Source organism: Octopus sinensis, linkage group LG9 (assembly GCF_006345805.1).
Source record: "Octopus sinensis linkage group LG9, ASM634580v1, whole genome shotgun sequence".
NCBI lineage: Eukaryota > Metazoa > Mollusca > Cephalopoda > Octopoda > Octopodidae > Octopus > Octopus sinensis.
In genome coordinates this window covers 98,842,297-98,865,183 of record NC_043005.1, presented here as the reverse complement: position 1 = coordinate 98,865,183, position 22,887 = coordinate 98,842,297, and the positions used below count along the sequence as shown (strand labels likewise).

At 35.0% G+C, this 22,887-nt stretch overlaps 1 protein-coding gene across 2 annotated transcripts in view; it reads right to left on the bottom strand.

Moving 5' to 3' along the window:
• Window positions 1–22,887, bottom strand: part of LOC115215369 (guanine nucleotide exchange factor subunit RIC1) — a 341,602-nt gene that overhangs the window by 74,033 nt on the left and 244,682 nt on the right. For both annotated transcript variants that reach the window (XM_029784517.2, XM_029784518.2), the window contains exon 24: window positions 8,385–8,471. In XM_029784517.2, coding sequence (XP_029640377.1) covers window positions 8,385–8,471 — 87 coding nt within the window. The remainder of the gene's footprint in view (window positions 1–8,384; window positions 8,472–22,887) is intronic.

Here is a 22,887-nt window from a genome sequence, read left to right as displayed (position 1 = left end):
ACTACTTCTCCCTCCGTCCCCTCATACATAAGTACTCTGACATTACAACAATGACGACATCAGCTCCAAATAAACAGACTCATGGTAGCACCTACTAAACCCAGCTCGGTAACTTCTACATATGAGGCAGTACCAAAAAGTTCCCAGACTAGTTATGTTTAGAAAATTACTATTTTTAAATCTCACAATGAGAGATATTCAGCAACAGTACTTTGGAGTAAAGATTTTTGCCAACATAACATGGCAGTCCTGGTTTAGAATGAATGTTGCTGTAATTTAGCCCCAGGAGACATCGTCACCAGCTGGCTATACGACATGATCTGTGTCCTTATATTTTCAAACAAGGGAATCTAGCACCCCCACTCAGCTCAAAGCAATATCTGTGTATCACAATTTCCGGGTTATTTCCCTTTGTCAGCGCTACCTCTAGCTGATCCATTATTCTGTGCTGATGAAGAGAAATAACCTGGAAATCGCGATACACAGATATTGTTTTGAGCTGAGTGGGGGTGCTAGGTTCCCTTGTTCGAAAATATAAGGATACAGATCATGTCGTATAGCCAGCTGGAGACGATGTCTCCTGGGGCTAAATGACAGCAACATTCATCCTAAATCAGGACTGCCATGTTATGTTGGCAAAAATCTTTACTCCTAGTTATGCTTAATACAAAGTAGCTTATTTACCAAAGTTTTAACATCATCTCCTTTGAAATAGTCACCTTGCAAAGCAATATACTGGTCCCAGCGTTCCTGCCACTTTTGGAATCCATCCTGGAAGTCATTTTCCATAAGCAAGTCAAGAACCTTCTGCAATTCACTCTGGATCCTGACAAGGGTGCTAAAATGGTGAACTTTGAGCTGCCTTTTCATCTTGGGGAAGAGATGGAAGTTCACAGGTGCTAAATCTGGTGAATAGGGCAGGTGAAGAAGCAATACCATGTTGTTTTTGGTGAGAAATTCATGAGTGAGGCGAGCTCAGTAACAGGGTGCATTGTTGTCATGAAGAATTCGATTCTTTGCGCTCTACAGATCCAGTTGCTTTCACCGAATGTCCTCCCTCAAACACTTCAAAATGTCACAGTAGAACTCTCAATTAACAGTCTGACCCTGGGAGATGAACTCTTGATGCACAATACCATGGATTTTGAAAAAAATGATGAGCATGCTCTCAATTGACCTGTAGCTCTGTCATGCCTTCTTCGGTCATGGAGATGAAAGGCTCTTCTATTGGGATGACTGCTTCATCTCAGGGCTGTACCTGTAGACTCAATTCTCGTCACCAGTGATGATCATGAAGGATTGGTCATCAGTGGCACTCTGACAGAGATCTTGACAGACTTTGACATGATATTCTTTCTGCTCAGTGGTCAGCTGGCAGGGGACAAACTTGGCAGAGACACAGTGCATGTTCAATTCAGGCGTTAGGATTGCCAGCATGGACCCATATGACAGACCGACAACATCAGCAATATTGTTGATTGTCCTTCGACAATCTTCATGCACAAGCTGATGAATTTTCTCCCCATTTCCACAGGTGATGCTCATGGCAGGTCTTCCAGATTGCTCATCAACTTCCAGGGACAGTCTTCTATTTTTCAAGTGCCTATGCCACTCAAAACATTGCATACAACCTATTGCCTCATTGTCATAAGCTTGCTGAAGCATGTTCAAAGTCTCTATAGTAGACTTCCCATGTTTAACAGAAATTTCACGTTGGCTCTTTGTTCCAATTTCCCATCCATGACAAAATTGCAGACAACAGCAAACATGTGATCACAAAGACACCAATTTCACAACTTGCCAAATAAACACAGTGATGTCACTCAGCACACTGCCTCATGAAGGTCACTGCTAGCTCTCATTGTGCATACAACTGTGTGCTGCCATTTGTTGGCACACTACAGAACAAGTCTGGGAACTTTTTGACACCACCTCATAGTTATTCATTGATCCTGCAATAAATAACAGTCATATCTCCCTCAAACCACATTCTCCTATCTTAAGATGAGGAAATACAATATACTTGACTAAAAAACAATGATAAAGCTGGAATGCCTTTGATGATATTTATTCTGGATCAGACCCACTGGCAGCTAAATAGCATTTCCCAGCTTACCAGCAATATTAGCAATGTCTAATGTTCCAGAAGTTGTGATTGATGCATTTGTGAGAAATATGACATTTTATTGCAATCTTGCAATTTTGAGCAGAAAATCCGAATTCATTGCTGCAGACAGTTCCGTTGTTCATCATCATTGTCGTTGTTATTTATTAAAGCTTCAGTTTTCTACAGGCTAGCAGGTCTTTTCCCCGTTCATTGGATTCACAATACCCTGGAAAATTTCTTCCATTTTTTTTTTTATTTCAAATATTTTGATATATTTAATTTTTATAATATATTATTGATTTTAAGATGTCATTTTTCTGGAGCTGCTTCTCCATCCCTGTCACTGCACTCTCAATTATATATGTTGAATTGTAGTGTATTTCTGGTATTATATTGGTGGCCAATCATATATTGGCATATTTTCAAGTACTTTTTGTTGACATATGGCTCTACTTTGCTATTCTAATTTTTATTTTTCAAATAAGAAGAAGCATGAAACTCAGAGTAACAATTCAGAAAGCTGAAGCTACTCTGTATCACCATTATCTAACATCCGTTTTCCATGCTGGATGGTTTGACAGAATCTGATGAGCCACAGCGCTACCTTGTGTTCCATGTCAGCTTTGATATGGTTTCCATGGCTGGATGTCCTTCCTAATGCCAACCTGCAGTGTGTATTGGGTGCTTTGTTTTGTGTGTGTCACCAGCACTAGTAAAGTTGGCAAGTAACTTCCAAGACTAACATATATATGTGTGTGTGTGTGTGGTGACTTTTGGGATATATATGTGTGTGTGTATGTGTATCTATATATGTAGCTATATATATATATATATATATAGCTATATATATATATATATATATATATATATAGCTATATATATATATATATATATATATATATATATATATTATATATATATATATATAAAAAATCACCATCATTTAATGTCCATTTTCCATGCTGGCATGGGTTGAAGGGTTTGACTGGGGACTGGCAGGCCAGGAGGCCACACCAGGCTCCAATCTGATCTGGTAATGTTTCTACAGCTGGATGCCCTTCCTAACACCAACCACTCTGAGAGTGTAGTGGGTGCTTCTTACGTGCCACCGGCACAGGAGTCAATCAGGCGGCACTGGCATCAGCCTTTTATGTGCCACCGACACAGGAGCCAGTCAGAGTGACTCAACTATAAACATGTCAGAAAGTGACAGATACTTTCAAAGTTTGCCTTTCTTAGCCTGATGAGCAGCAGAGCTTGGACTGGTAGCTAGCTGAACACACCAAGTTGCCACTGGAGAAGGTGTTACAGCATGTAGCATCCCAGATGAGGGGCCTACAGCCACAGAACAGGAAAACTGTCATACCCTCAGGCCTTTTACCATCCACTTAGACTAGCCCTGCTGGCTCAAGCTGGAAAGGGAAGCCCGCAGAATCTAGGCTATGCTTTATGATTTAATTAAGGGCAACATGGCATGTAAAGTGGTGAGCACTATAATGGCACGACAATGGGTGGAAGCTGAAAGAATTCACAGTGGATCTGGAGGCTGCCTCTGGAATACACCAATGCACAGATAGTCACGAATGATGACACCACATTGAGTCAAGCTCTGCTGTGAGGCTCAGAGGCTGAACAGAAACATGACAGATGGTGCTGATCAAGTCAGTGCACGATCAACCTCATCATCATCATCATCAGTGCCACCAGTATAATCATCAACACCAGTATTATTTTCATAAACACCCTTAACATCAATATCATTCTTATCATCATAATGATAATCAATTGATCATCACCATCATCATCATTATTATGCAAATTTTATCTTACCTAAAAAAAAACTTTTTACAATGGTAATAGATTCAATTTTACAATTCTACAGCTTCCCCTACCATCACTTCCATTATCAAGCCAATTCTATAATTTTATAATTAATATGATTTTGTAAACAAAGTGAATAGACAAAAGAACTAAAAAGAGAATATATCAAAGAATTAAAAAAATAAAAATTGATTTTTCAAAACCTCAATGAAACAATAAAACAAAAAAAAATTATGAAATGTAATATTTATAGATATAGATTTTGTATTTTTTAGACTATATTGGATTTGATTTTAAAATAAACCAAACTTTGAACACAGTTCTCTTGTATCAAGAAGAGAGAGAGGGGGGAGTGTGTGCATGTGCATACATGTGTGTGTTTGTGTATGTGTGAGAGAGAAAGAGAGAGAGAGAGATGATGATGATGTTCCATCAATAGACAGAAATGTTTGGCAAGAAATGAAAAATAAAAGGAAAATACTGATTCTCTAGAAAGAAGTGACCAAAGTTGATTGTTTGTTGGAACTGGTGAGGATTAACTTATAGAAATGTTATCTGTGTATGTTTGGCATAAATGTAATTAAAAAAAATAATAATTCACAATATTTACACATAGATATAAGCCCTAACACACAGAGAAAGAAAGACATACAACGGAATCCCATACAAGCAAACATAGATATTATACCCATCCATACAAAGATGTGTATCAGGCACAGATATGCAAATGCACATAAAACTATGTACATGTAAAAAGGTATACACAAAAGCATACCAATGCACAATTATGCACACATTATGCATATATATGCAAACAAGACCCCAAATATTTCTAACATATATACAGTCACATATACAGAGTAAAATTACAATTTTACATCCATATATTCAACCTTCTAAACACACTAATATGTTCAGCTGTAAAGACATACACACTACATGCAGAAATACAAACAGAGGTACTAGATGCTCAGCTAGATATCAATACACACACTACATGCCTAACTACATATAAATGCAAACATATATACACACACAATCACAGAAATACATACATTCACAAAATTGTGTATAATCTTAAACCAGTAAAGGAACTTACACATACAATCCATTCATCCATTTTTTGATACACAGTCATCTACACACATCCAACTACATATGTACGTACATACGTACATACATATCCAACTACACATACACAGCTATAGTAAAGGAACTTACAACATTGTTTGACCCTTTTTTAATGTAGCAGCTAAATTCCATAAAATTCTTAAAATTGGAAGAACATGTTGCAAAGTCTGTTCTGTTATAAATGACCAGAACTAGAAATACCAGCAGACCGTTTGTTTAACTATTCCTGAAGCAATGATTTACATCGAAGTAGAAATAAAGAAAGGGAGGGCAGAGATGCACCCCCTACCAACTACTTTCATTACCACCTACAGTAAACAGCAAGTGCTTTTGCTCAATAGGGTCATGTTAAAATATTAGTTTAACATGTTTTAATTAATGTATTTAAAGGTATCATTAATGTATGTTTCATTTTCATGGATGAATGAATCAGAATGTTCATGCATTGATGGTTATAGGAATAGAAATGATCTTTACAACAGTCATTGCCTTTATAGACTGTGTAATTACATTCTACTGCATGCACTGTTAGTCACTGTACAATATCATGAGAGCAAATAGGTTTACCACTGAAACTATTCAACCTGATAAAGTCTTTATTATTCCAGCCAACTAACCAAAGTCAGATCAAATAGAAAGGAGAGACAAATATCTGTGCTAAAAACTTGTGTCCAGCAGGATTGAGTATCTTTGTCACTCCTCATTAATTATGTAATTAATTACTAGTGTTCTGAGAATCCATTGAAGCAAACACAGATATTAACAATGTTGCTCTACTGAGTCCATTCACGATTGATCACCAGATCATACCGGATATAAAGGGGGAGACATTGAATTGAATCAAGCAGAGAAAGAGAATGCAGTCAGATTCAAAGTCCCATCAGCTGACATTCAAAGTGTAAGTGGTGCAAGAGACCTTCCTTACCAACTAACTGGCCAGCCCAATAAAGAGACAGCTTGTGTCATCTTCTGAACTCTGATTATAAACTCAAAGTGTGCTCAAATGTCATATAAAGATGCAAGCATTCTAAACACTGGCAGACTCCATTCTTCACTACGGCTGAGAGATCTGATCCCTAAAAGATGAGAACCAGCACTGTTTGCTGTTGATAACTGATAAATGAGAAGAATATTGTGAGTTTCTTTTATTAACCAGGTGTAGATCTATAAACTCTAACGACATTGTTTCGTGAAGCCACTGTTATTTCTATCAAGAAACCAGTGTCATCACTTGTTTGATCATGCATGTCAATGTCCTCTAGAAGACATGCTTCTTCAATGCTGCAGGAAATCCAAAAGCATGCTCGAAACAGATCACACACTGATGAGAAATATATCAAGTCCTTCTTCAGTAGTATGTGGATTAGTTTTAAGTATACCTGATTTTGTGACAAAGGAAGTCGACAAATAGCTATAGGTGCAGGAGTGGCTGTGTGGTAAATAGCTTGCTTATCAACCACATGGTTCTGAGTTCAGTCCCACTGCGTGGCACCTTGGGCAAGTGTCTTCAACTATAGCCTCGGGCCAACCAAAGCCCTGTGAGTGGATTTGGTAGACAGAAACTGAAAGAAGCCTGCCGTATGTGTGTGTGTGTGTGTTTGTGTGTCTGTGTTTGTCCCCTTACCATCGCTTGACAATCGATATTGGTGTGTTCACATCCCCATAACTTAGCGGTTCGGCAAAAGGGACCGATAGAATAAGTACTAGGGTCGATTTGTTCGACTAAAGGCGGTGCTCCAGCATGGCCACAGTCAAATGACTGAAACAAAAAAAGAATAAAAAAGAATAGAATGCGTGATGTGGGTCCAAGAGGAAGGAAGGTGAATACCATAAGAAATACAAGGTAGATGATGAGTGACACAAGGTGCTAGAAATGTATTGCATTCTTAAACAAGAAATTGTACCAACATATTATACTGAAAAACCTACTAATGAAGATTTCCATATGGTTTCCTTGTAAGTATATTCATGTAAAAGGGGTCATCTTTTACTCAAATGTAAATTTTAAACTGTGGGGTCATTCTTTAACTTTCTTAATGTAAATCAATCAGAATGTGCTAAGTAGTGTAACTTGCTCAAGAGCACAATATAATCATCATCATCATCATCATCGTTTAACATCCGTTTTCCATGCTAGCATGGGTTGGACGGTTCGACCAGGGTCTGGGAAGCCAGGAGGCTGCACCAGGCTCCAGTCTGATCTGGCAGTGTCTCTACAGCTGGATGCCCTTCCTAACGCCAACCACTCCATGAGTGCAGAGGGTGCTTTTTACGTGCCAGGCGAGGCTGGCAACGGCCACGATCAGTTGGTGCTTTTTACGTGCCACTGGCATGGAAGCCAGCCAGGGCGGCACTGGCATCGGCCATCTGCGGTAAAGATTGAACTCCTAACCATGTAAGTATTCCGACACCTTAAACTCATTAGCTATTCAATATTGTCCAGCTGTTACATTATATCCAATAATATTACATACAATAGATCTTGTTGGAGAATCAGCACCAACTTTATTGTTTTTCACAACTGAGAAACACAGCCTGTAGCTGTCTCCTTGTTTCCACTGATGTCGCAGATTTATTGTTCTCTCAAAATTTTCCAAGATTATTCTCAAATATTGATTGACTGATTTAACAATTTCACATGAAGTTTCAAACTGGTACAGATTTAGAATTAGGAAGACTTGTTGCTTTGATATGTTTCTCATACATCTTCTTGCATAATGTATGTAAATGGCCTCCCAACGATGATTGGTAGAATTCAATACTATTGGTTCATGTTCAAAGGTTAATCCAACGATAGACTAGTGTTCTGTAGCGAAAGTCCATTTATATCTTATTTTGTGAAGTTTTACTGGAAGACATGAAGGTATGACTGTTGATAATCCAGTATCCTATAGAATATAACACTATAAGTAATAGCAGGTATTTGTCTTCCATCTTTTACAGGAGGTTAATTTGTTTGGTAAATATTAAAACTAGTTCATCAGTCAGAGGAAGTTAATCTGCAATAGACTAGCATCCTATCCAAGAAAGAATAAACTTCATCAAGTCTGCTTAAAAATTACAGAAAGCATAAACAACCAATAATAATAGCAGTTAAAATAAATCTTTGGGTAAAAAAAAAGGAAGGTAAAAAGGAAAATATAAAAAATAAACAGTGCAGTCAATTTAGAAAAAATTAGAGAAATAAATGTCAGGAATTTAAAGGAAATAAAATTCAAACATGTTGCTGTTGAGTTCTATCAGGGATATCATAATCATCTGCATTTCAGAGAAGAGAAGAATATAAAAGAAGAATTTAAAAAGGGAAAAGGAAAATAGAACTCACCTGACGTGAGACAGATGGCTTCTCCAAGTTTTGTAAAATGATCAAATAGGATGCTGCAGTTTGTAATCTGCCACTGGCTAAACAATCCTGGCGATAAAAAGAAAAAAGAAAAGACATTGACAAGAGAAGTAATAAAAACAACATAGATCCTAGCACAGAAGGTGGTCATCGTTGCTTCACAAAAATTGACAAAAGCTTAAGGAACAGTTTAAACCAGAGAAAGACATCAATTATTCAGCTAAGTTTTGCATATTTTCAGCACTGCTGCAGGCCAAGATGTCTTATTTCCTAAGGTTTCTCACCCCTAGATATGGTGTTAAAGTGATTTCTTACATGGAAAGATTAATGTGGATTCATATAGAATACAGGTCAGTGTTACCTATCCATGTTTTAGATAAACCTCTGAACTCATTGTATACATTATCGCCAAAGGTAAAATGTTTACACTCTGCCTATAAATTTTCTTTTGGGAAGGTTCAATCACCATCTAAAGCAACAAAATTATTATTTGTGAAAACCAAAGCCTTGTGAATGGATTTGCTAGATGGAAACTGAAAATAGTCCATCACATGTGTGTGAGTGTGTACCTGCGCACATATGCGAACATGTGTGTGAAGGTGTGAGAGAGGCATCTCCTTGTTTTGACATCATGCGATAGTTGCAAAAGAGTGCCACTGTCATATAAGCTGTGTCATTCATTTCCAATCCTCCATGAAAACCATGTCTGGTCATGGGGCAATCTGCCTTAACAGATTCCATCTGACCCAAGTAAGAATGGAAAAGTGGCCATTAAATGATGATGATGATGGTGGTGATGTGAGGAAGGGGGACATAATATTTGATAGGGACAAAAAGTGGACAAGGGAAAATGTAATTTCACTTCTGGTCCCACCTTCAATGGAGATGTAAATAAAAAAAAGAATTGAAACCAAGGATTGAATCATGGCTGGGATAAATTTAGCTGACACTTAACTGCTACACAAACTATGGTACACACTGCAAAATATCATCTGAAACACACTTAAGAGTAAGTATATTCATTGTTAAGGCAGTGTGTGTGTGTGTGAGTCGGAAGGATGTCAAGGTCATATATATATATATATATATATATATATATATATATATATATAATTTCTTTATTGCCCACAAGGGGGCTAAACACAGAGGGAACAAACAAGGACAGACAAATGGATTAAGTTGATTACATCGACCCTAGTGTGTAACTGGTACTTAATTTATCGACCCTGAAAGGATGAAAGGCAAAGTCGACCTCAGCAGAATTTGAACTCAGAGCGTAAAGGCTACGCATTTCACCCGACATGCTAATATTTCTGCCATCTCGCCACGTTGTATGTATATATATATATACTGTTAAGGCTGTGTATATACTAAGGCTATATATAGTCATTGTTAAGGCAGTGTAAATGTATATCTATTACTGAAACCGTCTATTTACTGCTAAGGCTGCTGCATACATTTATTACGAATGCTGCACTTATTTACTGTTAAGGTTAGAAAGATTTACTGTTAAAGCAGATTATAATCACTGTTAAGGCTGTATGCAGTTGCTGCTGAGGCCGTGTATATTTATTATCATGGCAGAGTATATTTACTGTTAAGGTTGCATATATTTAGTGTTAAAGTTGAAGTTCCTTTTTTTTTTGAGGTTGTGTATATCGTTTCCTAGACTCGACATTCAATTGTATCTTCCATAGAAACAAAGTAACAAGAGAAAACAATATGGTATTAAAATAAATCTTTTTTTAAAAATAGCATATCAAAACTAATGCTATATAAAGACAAGATTATGTATGTAATGTATGTAACCTATATTACACATAAGTACAGACACAAGTTTGCTCTCACCCATATATATATATATATATTATATATATATATATATATAGATACATACATACATACATACATACATACATACATACATACATACATACATACATACGTTTACACACATAGGCACCTACATATGCATAGTATCATCACGGTTTAAGCATCCACTTTTTTCTTGTTTGCATGAGTCAGGTAAGACTTGCTGAGACAAATATTTTCTATAGTCAAATACCATCAATACACAATGACAAAGCGAATGCATATACATACACAAACATGATGGGCTTCATCCAGTTTCCATGTACAAAATTACTTTTGAAAGACATTGGTTAACTTACAGCTATTGTAGAAGATATCATCCAACAGTGTTTATTGAGTGGGAGCAAATCCTAGACAACAAAATGTCTGAAGCATGCATGCATGAATGTGTGTATGTGTCCTAAGAGAAGGATAACTCTTGAAGTGATCTCCCTAGTAGGGGGTTTAAATTCAATGCAGTCATAAATAGAAAATAAAAAAAAGAGAGAGACACATCGGGTGTTTCCCATGAGAGCCAGAAACAAAATAGAATAGAAGTTTTATAGACAGAGGTAAGCATTTTCTCAATAGATTTTGTATAATATTCAAAATATATTCCAACATCAGTTAACGTAAGATTAAACAACCACCTGAGTCCAAGCATGAAACTGGTAATTCTGAGCCATCATTAGCCAGGTGTCTCCCTTGTGCCCAGGGGTCAGCCTGCAAAGACCCCAGTTCCCTCTGTGTTGTGTTGCATGCATACAATCAGCCAGGTTTCTGTTCCCGGTCCATTCTATGGTGCTGTCAGTTCACAAACATCTCTGACAGTCTCCCATTCTCTTCCCTTCCACACTTCCAGTCAGGATGGTCTTCAACAATGACTCATGACACATTCTATGTCTGAAATGTTCTAACTTTGTGAACTTAATTCTTAACAGTGTCTTTGAACTTCCAGCATTTCTAGTACTGTAGCATTTGCCCTGTCCTTCCAGAGTATTCAGCCCAATCTATGAAAGATCCATATTTCAAAGGTGTCTGTCTTCTTTTCCGTTGCTCTATACATTATCCTAGTTTCTGCCTCAAAGAAAACATTTTGAAGAGCACAACAGTTTATTGGCATCAATATTTGGTGCAGTGTTATGCTTTCTGAGGTGAAGATCACTTCCATTATTATAAATGCAGTTTTAGCCTTATTTATTCTTTGAGTAACTGCTAGACAGAGGCCTTCCAAATTTATTATTCGTCCTAAATACATGAAGTACACGTACACACACACACACACACACACACACACACATATATATATATATATATATATACATACATACATATATCTATATACATATATATCTATATACATACATATATCTATATACATATATACATATCTATATACACACATATATATACTCTTACTCTCTTTTACTCTTTTACTTGTTTCAGTCATTTGACTGTGGGCATGCTGGAGCACCACCTTTAGTCGAGCAAATCGACTCCAGGACTTATTCTTTGTAAGCCTAGTACTTATTCTATCAGTCTTTTTTGCCAAACCACTAAGTTACGGGGACATAAACACACCAGCATCGATTGTCAAGCAATATTGGGGGAAGGGGACAGACACACAAACATATATATCAGTTTCCGTCCATCAAATCCACCCACAAGGCTTTGGTTGGCCCAAGGCTATAGTAGAAGACACTTGCCCAAGGTGCCATGCAGTGGGACTGAACCCGGAACCATGTGGTTCGTAAGCAAGCTACTTACCACACAGCCGCTCCTACGCATATATACTTATAAATAAATATATATATACACACACACAAATATATATAGATATGTACATATACATACAATGTGTATATATTCATATATATATGCACGCATGCACGCATGCACACACACACATAAGCAATTATGCAGATAAACAAATCAGACATATCAAATATATTACATATATTAAATACATCAAATAGAAAACATGAATCTATATATATATACATGCAAAACACAAGAAAATAAAAGGTGAAAGCTTTCAGATGATGAATTTTTATGTATAAATATAGAGATATTTATATTAATAGTTCCAAATTACACAGAGTCCAATGACAGAGAAAATAAAAGAGAAGGAAGAAAGGTGTTATAAACCCAACAGCCGTTTCTGGGGGCTCAGTGATTCATAATACTGTTGGTGGATTTAGTTCATCACAATATGCAGCCATATGGATGCATTTAATATAGAATGAGACGAGCCTCTATAATCTAATCTGTTTATCTACATAATTGCCTCTATACCTGCTCAACTTGATCCCTCTTATAGCCTTTCTTTACCTTGCGGAATGATGCCCCATAAAGACTTCGGAGTCTAAGTTTGAATCTTCTGAGCACTAACTAAGTGTCTTGTATACAGAGAATCTTGGGATCTCATCCGTGAACTATATATATCAAAATAAGCAACATGTATATCCAAGGTAGAGTAGTACAATTGTTTCATGCTACTTCATTTTATTAAACACTGTAAGTATTACATCAGTTTTAAAATGTCGAGCAATCTTCAGCCACTTATAGAATTTTCCAATCAAACAGACAATGTGCATTGTGCGTTTGATTGGAAAATTCTATATGTGGCTGAAGATTGCTCGACATTTTAAAACTGATATAATACTTACAGTGTTTAATAAAATGAAGTAGCATGAAACAACTGTACTACTCTACCTTGGATATACATGTTGCTTATTTTGATTATAATCACCCAATTTGATTTATATGGATAATACCATACAAAATTCTGGTGCCTTTAACTTAAGTACCATATTCATCTGAATCTAAATTTTGCTGAAACCACAGATCAGCTTCAGACCATGCAGACGGAGCTCAACATCAAAAGCTCTGCAGTGGGTCTCAAGATAAACCGCATGAAAACATTCATGTGGTCCAACAATGTACCAACAGGTCGAATGGTGGTTGGCAGTGATGAAATAGAGGAGGTAAAGGAATATGTCTACCTTGAACAGGAAGTGAATCTGTGCCAAGACATCGAAAAAGAGATCTCACAGAGAGTAAGGGCCACATGGAAGGCATTTAATGGCAAAAGGGATGTGCTCAAGGGAAGGTTGGACAGAACCACCCACGCCAACCTCATCAATAGAACAGTTCTACCTGCAATGTTATATGGTAATGAAACATGGGCTACAAGAAAGAGAGAAGAGCAGAGACTGGTAACGGCTCAAAGAGCCATGAAGAGGTCAATGCCTGGAATCTTGCTGAGAGAGCACATCAGTAGCAAGGCCATCAGACAGAAGTCCAGTTTAGGTGGGCTGGACACGTCACTAGGCTCATCAATAATTGGTGGACCCATTCAGTAGTCGAGTGGTACCCACGCGAGCGGAAACAACCACTCGGAAGGCCTCCACAATAGTGGAGTTACAATTTTAGGAGGGCGTTTGGGACCACATGGATGAGGAAGGCATGATCCAGAGAGGAGTGGACAGCGTGCTGTGACCAGTGGTGTCAAATGGACGCTCGACGGACTGGTCGGTCAAGGTGATATATATATATATATATTAGTTAAGAAGTTTACTTCCCAACTGCATGATTTCAGGTTCAATCTATTGCACAGCACCTGGAGCAAATATCTTCCATATAGCTCTGGAAGCTTTGTATATGGATTTGGTAGAAGGAAACTAAAAGAAGCTCAGCATGAGAGAGGAGGAGAAAGAGGAGGGATGGAGAGTGTGTGTGTTTACACTTGCACTTCCCAAAAAGTCATGAGCTACAAACAAGGATATTACTGCCATTTCTTGTTTAAATAAATAACAGTCTGGCTTTGCATTTTTGAAGATGTGTCAAATAAGAAGTTCCTCACCTAGAAAACCAGTAAGAATTAGCGAAGGAAGGACGTCTGACTTGAAAACAATGCCATAATAATATGCTTATTTAAGCCAGGCTAGTACAGAAAATCAGATGTAAATGAATCAAATTTATATATATATGTGTGTTTATGTGTGTGTGTGTATATATATATATATTATATACACATACACACAAGAAACTAAGTGACATTTGCATATGAGTTTGACACATATACACATTACATTACATACATTTTCTTTATACAAAAGAATAAAAATAGAAGAAATACTGAGATGCCTAAAGACAATATCTTAATCTCTGAACCGAACTGATAATACAATTGGATGGAAGCAAAACTGACTAATCACTTCACTCACTTCTAATAGAAATCTTTTTTTTTTCTCATCTAATTTTTGCTAAGTGTGCATATGCAAGTGTGTGGGAGCATGTGTGTGTGTATGTGCGCAAGCACTTGTGTGTGTGTGTGTGTATGTGTGTGCTCATGTGTATTGATAGATAATTCCAGTTTACGTTAGAAATAATGGGTGGGGTTGAAGAAAATGGAGCAAAAGACAAGAAAAGCAATTTCCAATAAAGTCTGATATTTGGAGACATTGCAATATTAGTAATGTCAAAAAACAGAATTTCTCTCTCTCTCACACACACACACACACGCGCGCGCACACACATGTACACACGCATGCACACAACAAAAATATGGAAAATACTGCAGAAAATAATAAAACAAAATTAGAAATAGAACAAGTAACTACAACAAAAAATGGTTTCCTAAATTTACAAAAAAATATTCTTAAAAGCATAGAACTGAAAATTATCAAAACTTTTCTATTGTTAAATGTGCTCTCTCTCTCTCTCTCTCTCTCTCTCTCTCTCTCAATATATATATATATATATAGGTATGTATGTATGGTTTCTTTTGCATAATTTATCTAGTATAACAATACTGCCGAATGCCTCCTCGTTAGAACTCATCTAATTAGGAACTGTCAAAAGCTGAAGCTAAATGACAACGCCTCAGTAACAAGGATGAATAACAGTGATACAGAAGAAGCTGCCGACGGTAACCATGGGACGAAATAGCAACAAAAAGAAAAAGTTGAAATTAAAGGAATAACTTTGATATGACAGAATTTCCCTACCAGTCTTATTTCTGTATTTACATTCTAAGAACAAACAATAACTAAATAAATACAATGCAAGCTAACTATTTTCTGGGGTTTTTTTTTATCTATCTATCATTATAATGACAATAAGCATGAGCATAATCACCTAAGAACCACTATCACAAGTATAATATAGTTTGTACAGTTGTGTAGAACTTAATGATCACATACTGTCTTATAGAGATAGGGTCAGGTGGTTGATGAGTTTTTTTTTTTATTTTTGTTGGGGTTTTTTTGCTTTTTTAATTAAAAAAAAATATTTTATGAATTAATAGATGCTAGAAAGGCAGAAATAACTCTCAGGTTTGATCTGATTACTTGCTGTAATATGCACTTTACTGCAGACACTAAAGAGACAAGTGGCAATGTTAAACCAGACTGTGGATTGGGTTTTCCACTCAATGTTGCCGCAGTAGAAGAGGAAGTAGTTCCTGGTGGTAACAGAGAAAGACAGATTCTGCCAACAATTGTAGTCTTGCTGGGTCTTAGTTAATTTCTATCAAATCTCAACAACAAACACTTCATTAATTGAATAATTAGTTCTGAGTAAATTGCAAACAGACTTTGGTTCACCACCTCAAGTATATTTAGTTAAGTATGCACTTAACTGCATATTTGACATGCAGAAGACATCCGTAATCATTCCTTAATATCATATTTTGGTTTGCCTAAGGAGTGAATTATTTTCACACAAAATATGAGGCTGTTCCAGTAACCTCCTAATGAGCAATAATGTTCAAAAGCGAAACATCTAATTTTTAAAAAATCATCTAATTGTGAAGAACTGCTGGCTAATTAGTTGGATGTTTTTTGGAGTTTTTTAAAGCAAATATTCAATTATACAATTTTTTAAAGAAATAATTGACTGAGTTGTTTCTGAAGAAATATTGATGCTTTGTTATAGTTCTTAAAGAAAAAAAAAATGGTTGACTGATTCAAGTTAATACTGGTCAGTTGACCACAAGACACTGTGGATGTTACATAACTCCAGTTCTGCAATCCTAATGATTTTTAAACTCTTCATCTATTCATATACTAGACATTCAAATGTTTTAATCTCACATCAAGTAACTTATGACACTATCATAATAAAGATTCATTAATTAAAAAGCGTATCAAAGTATTGTTATATTTCTGTGCAAATAAAGGCAGCAAGCTGGCAGAGTTGTTAGCATGTTGACCAAAATGCTTAGCGGCATTTCACCCATCTATATATTCTGAGTTCAAATTCCACCAAGACTGAATTCACCTTTCGTCATTTAAGGGTCGATGAAATAAGTACCAATGCAGCATCACACTCGAAAATTTCAGGGGCCTTGTGCCCAGAGTAGAATGAATATTTGTGTGTAAATAAAAGCGGCAGGCTAACAAAATTGTCATTGAGTAGGACAAAATATTTAGCAGTAATTCATCAGGTTTTACATTCCAAGTTCAAATGTTGCTGAGGTTGACTTTGCCTTTCATTCTTTAATAAGTACCAACTGAGCACTGGGGTTAATGTAATTAATTTCCCCCTCCCCTCAAAACTAATGATCTTGGGCCATGAATTTAAATATTTGTAAATATATATGTCAAAATATATTCCTCAGATTTGCATTTTTGCATCAATTTCCTGCACTTCCAATCAATATGAGTCAAAATATACCTTAATTTATCAAATACATTTACATGCATTAAATTTATCAATATTGCCCACTTTCACTTCTGCTATTGAGAAATACATCCAGATTGCAAACACAAAATGTGCAGCTCTTTGCTATTAGGATTCATAAAATTCAAATCATTTTAAAATTTCAATATTTAAAAAAAAAAAAAAACTTTGAATTCCTTTATCTCTACCACTTTCAGTTTAGCTTTGAATTGTGGTATTTATATTAAAAATAGTTCATTACAGAAAAGCATTTTACTTTGAATTGTGTCACGTTATTTGATGCAAGTATCGGTCAACATAATGTATGGTATGTATTTTAAAACTAACTCATTAATGAAAAGCAAAATATTTTATTAGTAGTGGTAGATTAATGACAATGTCTAGTGGAATCTTTAACCAATGGTAAGTTAAGTTGGTTATGGGTTAAATGTATGTATGATGCCTATGAATAAAATAATATAAAGGAAGTGCTTCCAACTGGGAAATACTAATCCCAAAGAGCACAGCTTGGTAGAAAACTAGTTAATGTAGAAACATAACTAAACTTTACAAGTCTATACTATAATGTTACACAAACAGAGAACATCCATCTATCTAAACTCTCATCACGAGGTTCAAGTATAAGCTGGTTGTTCCTACTTTTAGGTAAAAGGTGGTATGAACTTACTCAATGGATATAATGTGATATGGAAGCCAATATTTGGACTCTTGATACATATAACCATACACAAATGGCTGAGCCACTGAGCTATCATTGTAAGTTCAAACAAATATTACTGATCTTGATAAAGATGTGTTTCAATGCACAGACAACACACACACACACACACACAAAGAACTCCAAATTTATGGACAAGAACCTACTTAAAAAAACCCTTTCACATACTTCAGTGACCACTAACACCTCACTTCTTGAATGTTTTGTATTCCCAACATTGGGAATATAAATACTCCAAAGAGTCGTAATTTTCTTTTGAAAACCAAAAACTACATTAGTGTAGAATCAACATTAAATCTTTACATTACACAACATCAGATCATGGAATATGTCCCACCTATCTCTAAGAGTGTACCTATTTTGATCACCTTAATTTAAAAGGATAGCCCAGAGGATCCCTCGTCCATCTAATTCACAGGCTCTCTATCAAGCCATTAAATGAAATTACATGGTCGCTACAGTTGTGAGAAATAGTAGTCAAATCTTCCTCAAATCACATTTTACTATCTTAGGTAAAAGATACAACTGACACTGTATTTTCTGATAATAAAAAAAAAGAAAACAGCTTGATCATGACTGGAATACCTTTGGACATACTTCTACTGAATCAGGATTAAACAACAATAAATTCTCCTTAAATTATTAACTTCCTTAACTTAACCCCCAACATGATATACATACATATATATATATAATATATATATATATATATATATACACATATATATATATATATACATACCACATAGACACATTCATTACATTTTCTCATTACACAATGTAATAAAACCATTAAACTATTCAGTGACTTGTAGGGCCCCATTGAAAACATTGTCTTCAAATGGAATTTCAAGGAAAAATAAGTGATTTACTGCCAATTTCCTGAATTCAGCTCTACAAGAACATGCAGTGCTTTAGTCAATTGACATTTCAGCTTTGTTACCATAGTCATGTAGTGAATGTGAAGTCAGCATGTACAATTGTGATCGTACAAAGCTTGATTGCCATTCATCAACACACCACATTCTGTAATTAACAGAATGGTTATAAAGGCAGATAAACCTAACTGACAGATCATGTGATTCAACTGTAACCAGTTTGAAGAAACTAAGTGGATTTAAAACCATAGTATTCTTTAATAATATTTAATCTAATACTATGCTAATATTTAATCTAAAACATTAACAGCATGACTAGAAACACAACAATATATCAGCTGATGTGTAGTATAACATAATTGTTGCAAAACATCCAACCCTTTAGAATTTAAACAGGTGATATCCAGCCCAAATATTCTACCTGTTTTATGTTCAAATTGGCCAGATCTGGCCTCCCACATCTAACCTACACTGTCATTCTAAAAATAAACAATCACATCATCAAAATCTCAAAGCTATGCGATCATGCTTCGTTAATTCAGAACAATTTGAATAAGAAAGCTTTACATTTGACACAGTAACCTGAATTCTAAAGAGCTACTCATTTAATATCATGTAACATCAGGTGGCTAATTCACCCAAATCAACAATGAGGAACTATTTCATTTCATTTACATAAAACCCTTTTTTTATATACCTTTCTCTCTTATTCCCATAAAACCTGCAAGAAACAGCAGCCAAGCTACATCACATCCTACCATACTGTCTTGAAATAAGACACATTGGACAACAGAATTCTGGCTTGGGAAGTGAACTTCTTAATCACAGAGGAACACCTGTGCATATATGTGTATATATATATATATATATATATATATATATATATATATATATATATATATCATGTGTATATGCATATATATGCTGCTGGCACTTCGTTGGTTGTGACGATAAGGGTCCCAGTTGATTTGATTGATGGAAAAGCCTGCTTGTTCCTGAAATTAACTTGCAAGTGGCTGAGCACAGACATGCGTACCCTTAATGTAGTTCTCAGGGAGATTTAGCATGACACAGAATGCGACAAGGCTGGCCCTTTGAAACGCAGGTATTAATCGTTTTACCAGCTGAGTGGACTGAAGCAACATGAAATAAAAGCGTCTTGTTCAAGGACACAACACGCCATTGGGAATCGAACTCATAACTTTATGATCATGAGCTAAATACCCTAACCACTAAGTTACACCTCTTCATATACACACACACACATATGTATATATATATATATATAAACACAGGTGTATGTGTGCGTGTGTGTATGAAATGTGTTTTCGTGTTGCACATGCATGTATGTTAGATTATGACTGATTAGTATAAAATATACAACAACAACAACAGTTATAATAATCAGTAAAATAAACAATATTTTGGTGGGAAATAAACCCTCAAAACTGTAAAGATACTGATATAAATTGATAGATATACCTCTTAATAATTTCTGAAATTAATAAAACCTTGAAATACACAAAATCTTTGTTACAAAAAAAAAAAAAAAAGGTAACAAGAATCACCCTCTTTATTTTTTTTTAATCATACAATCACCACTATTTGAATACAAATATAAACTGCGTATCAAAAGATTTTAAATGTGATTATGCACAATAGGCTTCTATCAATAGATTTCATTGATAACCAGAAAGGAGAAAGTTGTGAAAGGAAATTTTGTAACAACAGAAAAATAAAGTTGAAAAAAAAAAAAAAATTATAAAATTTGGCATCTGAAAGAAAGTGATAATAGTTCAGAAAGTGAGAAAAGGGAGTTCATCTGGTCAATAGCACAATAACAGGGAAGTTAACATTTTGAATAATATCATATCTAACATTGCCGGCATTAAAATATTCATATTTGAATTAATATTTCCATCAAAATTTCATGAATGATAATATAAGATATGAGGAGGTAAATATCTTGTCTTTTGTTAAACTCAATATAATGTTTTGTTTTGTTTTGTTTTTTTTTTTTGTTTCTTTGTATCATTTTGGAAATTTGTTGAATCTTGTAAGAAACAGGGTCACAATAGGATGAAGTTAACTAACGCAGAAGGCACAAGATTAAAATCTTTCCTGTAAGACTTTTCTTATCTACTTACACTGTTCAAGAAAAAAATTCTCAAAGTCCACAATTGAAATCTTTCACTAACATTTGCCAGGCCCATTAAAGATGTCAAAGTTAGAAAATTAAACCTCAATCATAATAAAAAATAAGAACTGAAAGAAAAAAATGCATCAAGCATACAGAAGAGTTTTCTTTGGTTGGATGAATCTGAAAATGTTTAGTTTGCATTTGATCAAGAAATTCAGATCTGAAACAGTCTACAACTCACAGCATAAAGAGTTCAATACCAACACAACACCATGTTCTACGCAAACTATGCTAAACACTCTACTGTAAACAACTGGAATATATTGCTAATAAGCTACATAACTCTATTGGATACTGTTAAACTCAATGAAAACAGATTCCACATGGAGTGATTAGGCAAAAGAAATGCCTCTAACTGGGAAAAAAGAAATTCTTCAAGCAAGGCTAAATACCCTGGTTCTTATCTATTTGCCTCACTACTTCTTACCAGATTTGTCACTCACACTATTTCTCTCCCATGCACCAAATACTGGTTTCAAATTTTGGCACAAGGACAGCGATTTCGAGGGAAGGGGTACCAGTGCCCTCAACTGGTACTTATTTTATCGACCCCAAAAGGATGAAAGACAAAGTCAACCTTCATGGAATTTGAACTCAGAATGTAAAGATGGATGAAATGCCAGTAAAAATTTTGACCAGCATGCTAATGACTCTGCCAGCTCACCACCTCTGCATCAAATATTGCATGCAGTACTTCAATAAGAGAAGTACAATGGCATCTATGTAGAAACACAAATTCTTTCTAGTCTTGGCTCGAAATAATTTATCTCTTAGCTTTGAAGCTCCTTGTTAACCCATGGCTACCTTTGCACTTTTCTAATACTAACCACTAAAATGTGAATGCAGTAGGAAAAGTAGATTAAGTTGGTTAATTCTTTCAACTATTTTAAAAAATTGATCTGTTTATGTGAAGAACATATAATGATGATGATGATGATGATGATGATCTTTAACCCTTTCGTTACTGTATTTATTTTGAGATGCTCTGTGTTTTTCTCAATTATTTTATATATAACAAAGAATTTAGTAAAATAACTTAGTTATCATTAAGCTAGTATCAGAGACCATTAATTGTGACTAAGGTTTAGTGGAAGATTTTAATTCAAAATTTATGAAAACAAGACATTTGTACTACAGAGCCAGAGCTGGTTTCAGTCGGGTTGGTAATAAAAGGGTTAAACAATGATTAAATAAAAATTATAAAATTCAATATTTTTTTTCATTAATATTGTCACTACAATGCACAAATTTGGCAACTTAAACTAAGAAGAAAATTAAGATAACTTTGAAATTTTATAAGTTTAACCAAATATAAAATGGCTTTTGCTTCTTTTATAGAACACATTAATGATAATATTAATATTAGTAGCATCATCATCACTGTTATTACAACAAATTCATAACAAAAACAACCACATTGTAAAGATGTCTTAAAGTTAAGAAGATATCACAAGGTGGCATGTATAAAACTATATAAAAATCAGCAAATATAATTTCTGGTACAGTTCAATCCTTCAAGAAATTTTTCAAGGGTAAAGACCACAAGAAATATTAGTTTCAAAACTGCCTTGAAGATTGGACAAAATTTATGAAAAGTTTCAAAAACTGCTAAGATTTTGGTGTGTATATATTAAGATCAGATATCTTGAAAACTGATAAATCTTGTAATTTGGGCAACAAACTAACTTATACTGTTATGAATGGGTTAAACCAATATGATAATTCTCCAAGAAGAGGACATCAAAACAAACTTCAAAGATTGACAACAGCATCTTCACTATCAGCAGCTTTGACATTTTCACAGATATTTTTGCTTTTTTAACTTGTGGATTGGATGGATCTAATGTCTTCAACCTCATAAGTTATTACTATTTCTGATTTTAGTTTTTTTGGGGGTTTTTTTCTCACAATCCAAACCTATCAAAACCTTCAACTAACTCATTTATCTTTCAGAAACTTTCAAAGCTACTTCATGTCTAAAGTATTTTTATGTACAATATCTAAATTACCTCTTGACTGAATGTTTTTTGTTACAGGAAGAAACATTTAAATGAATGAATATATATATATATATAATATATATATATATATATATATAATATATATATATATATTATATATATATATATATATATAACTTTGCAATTGATA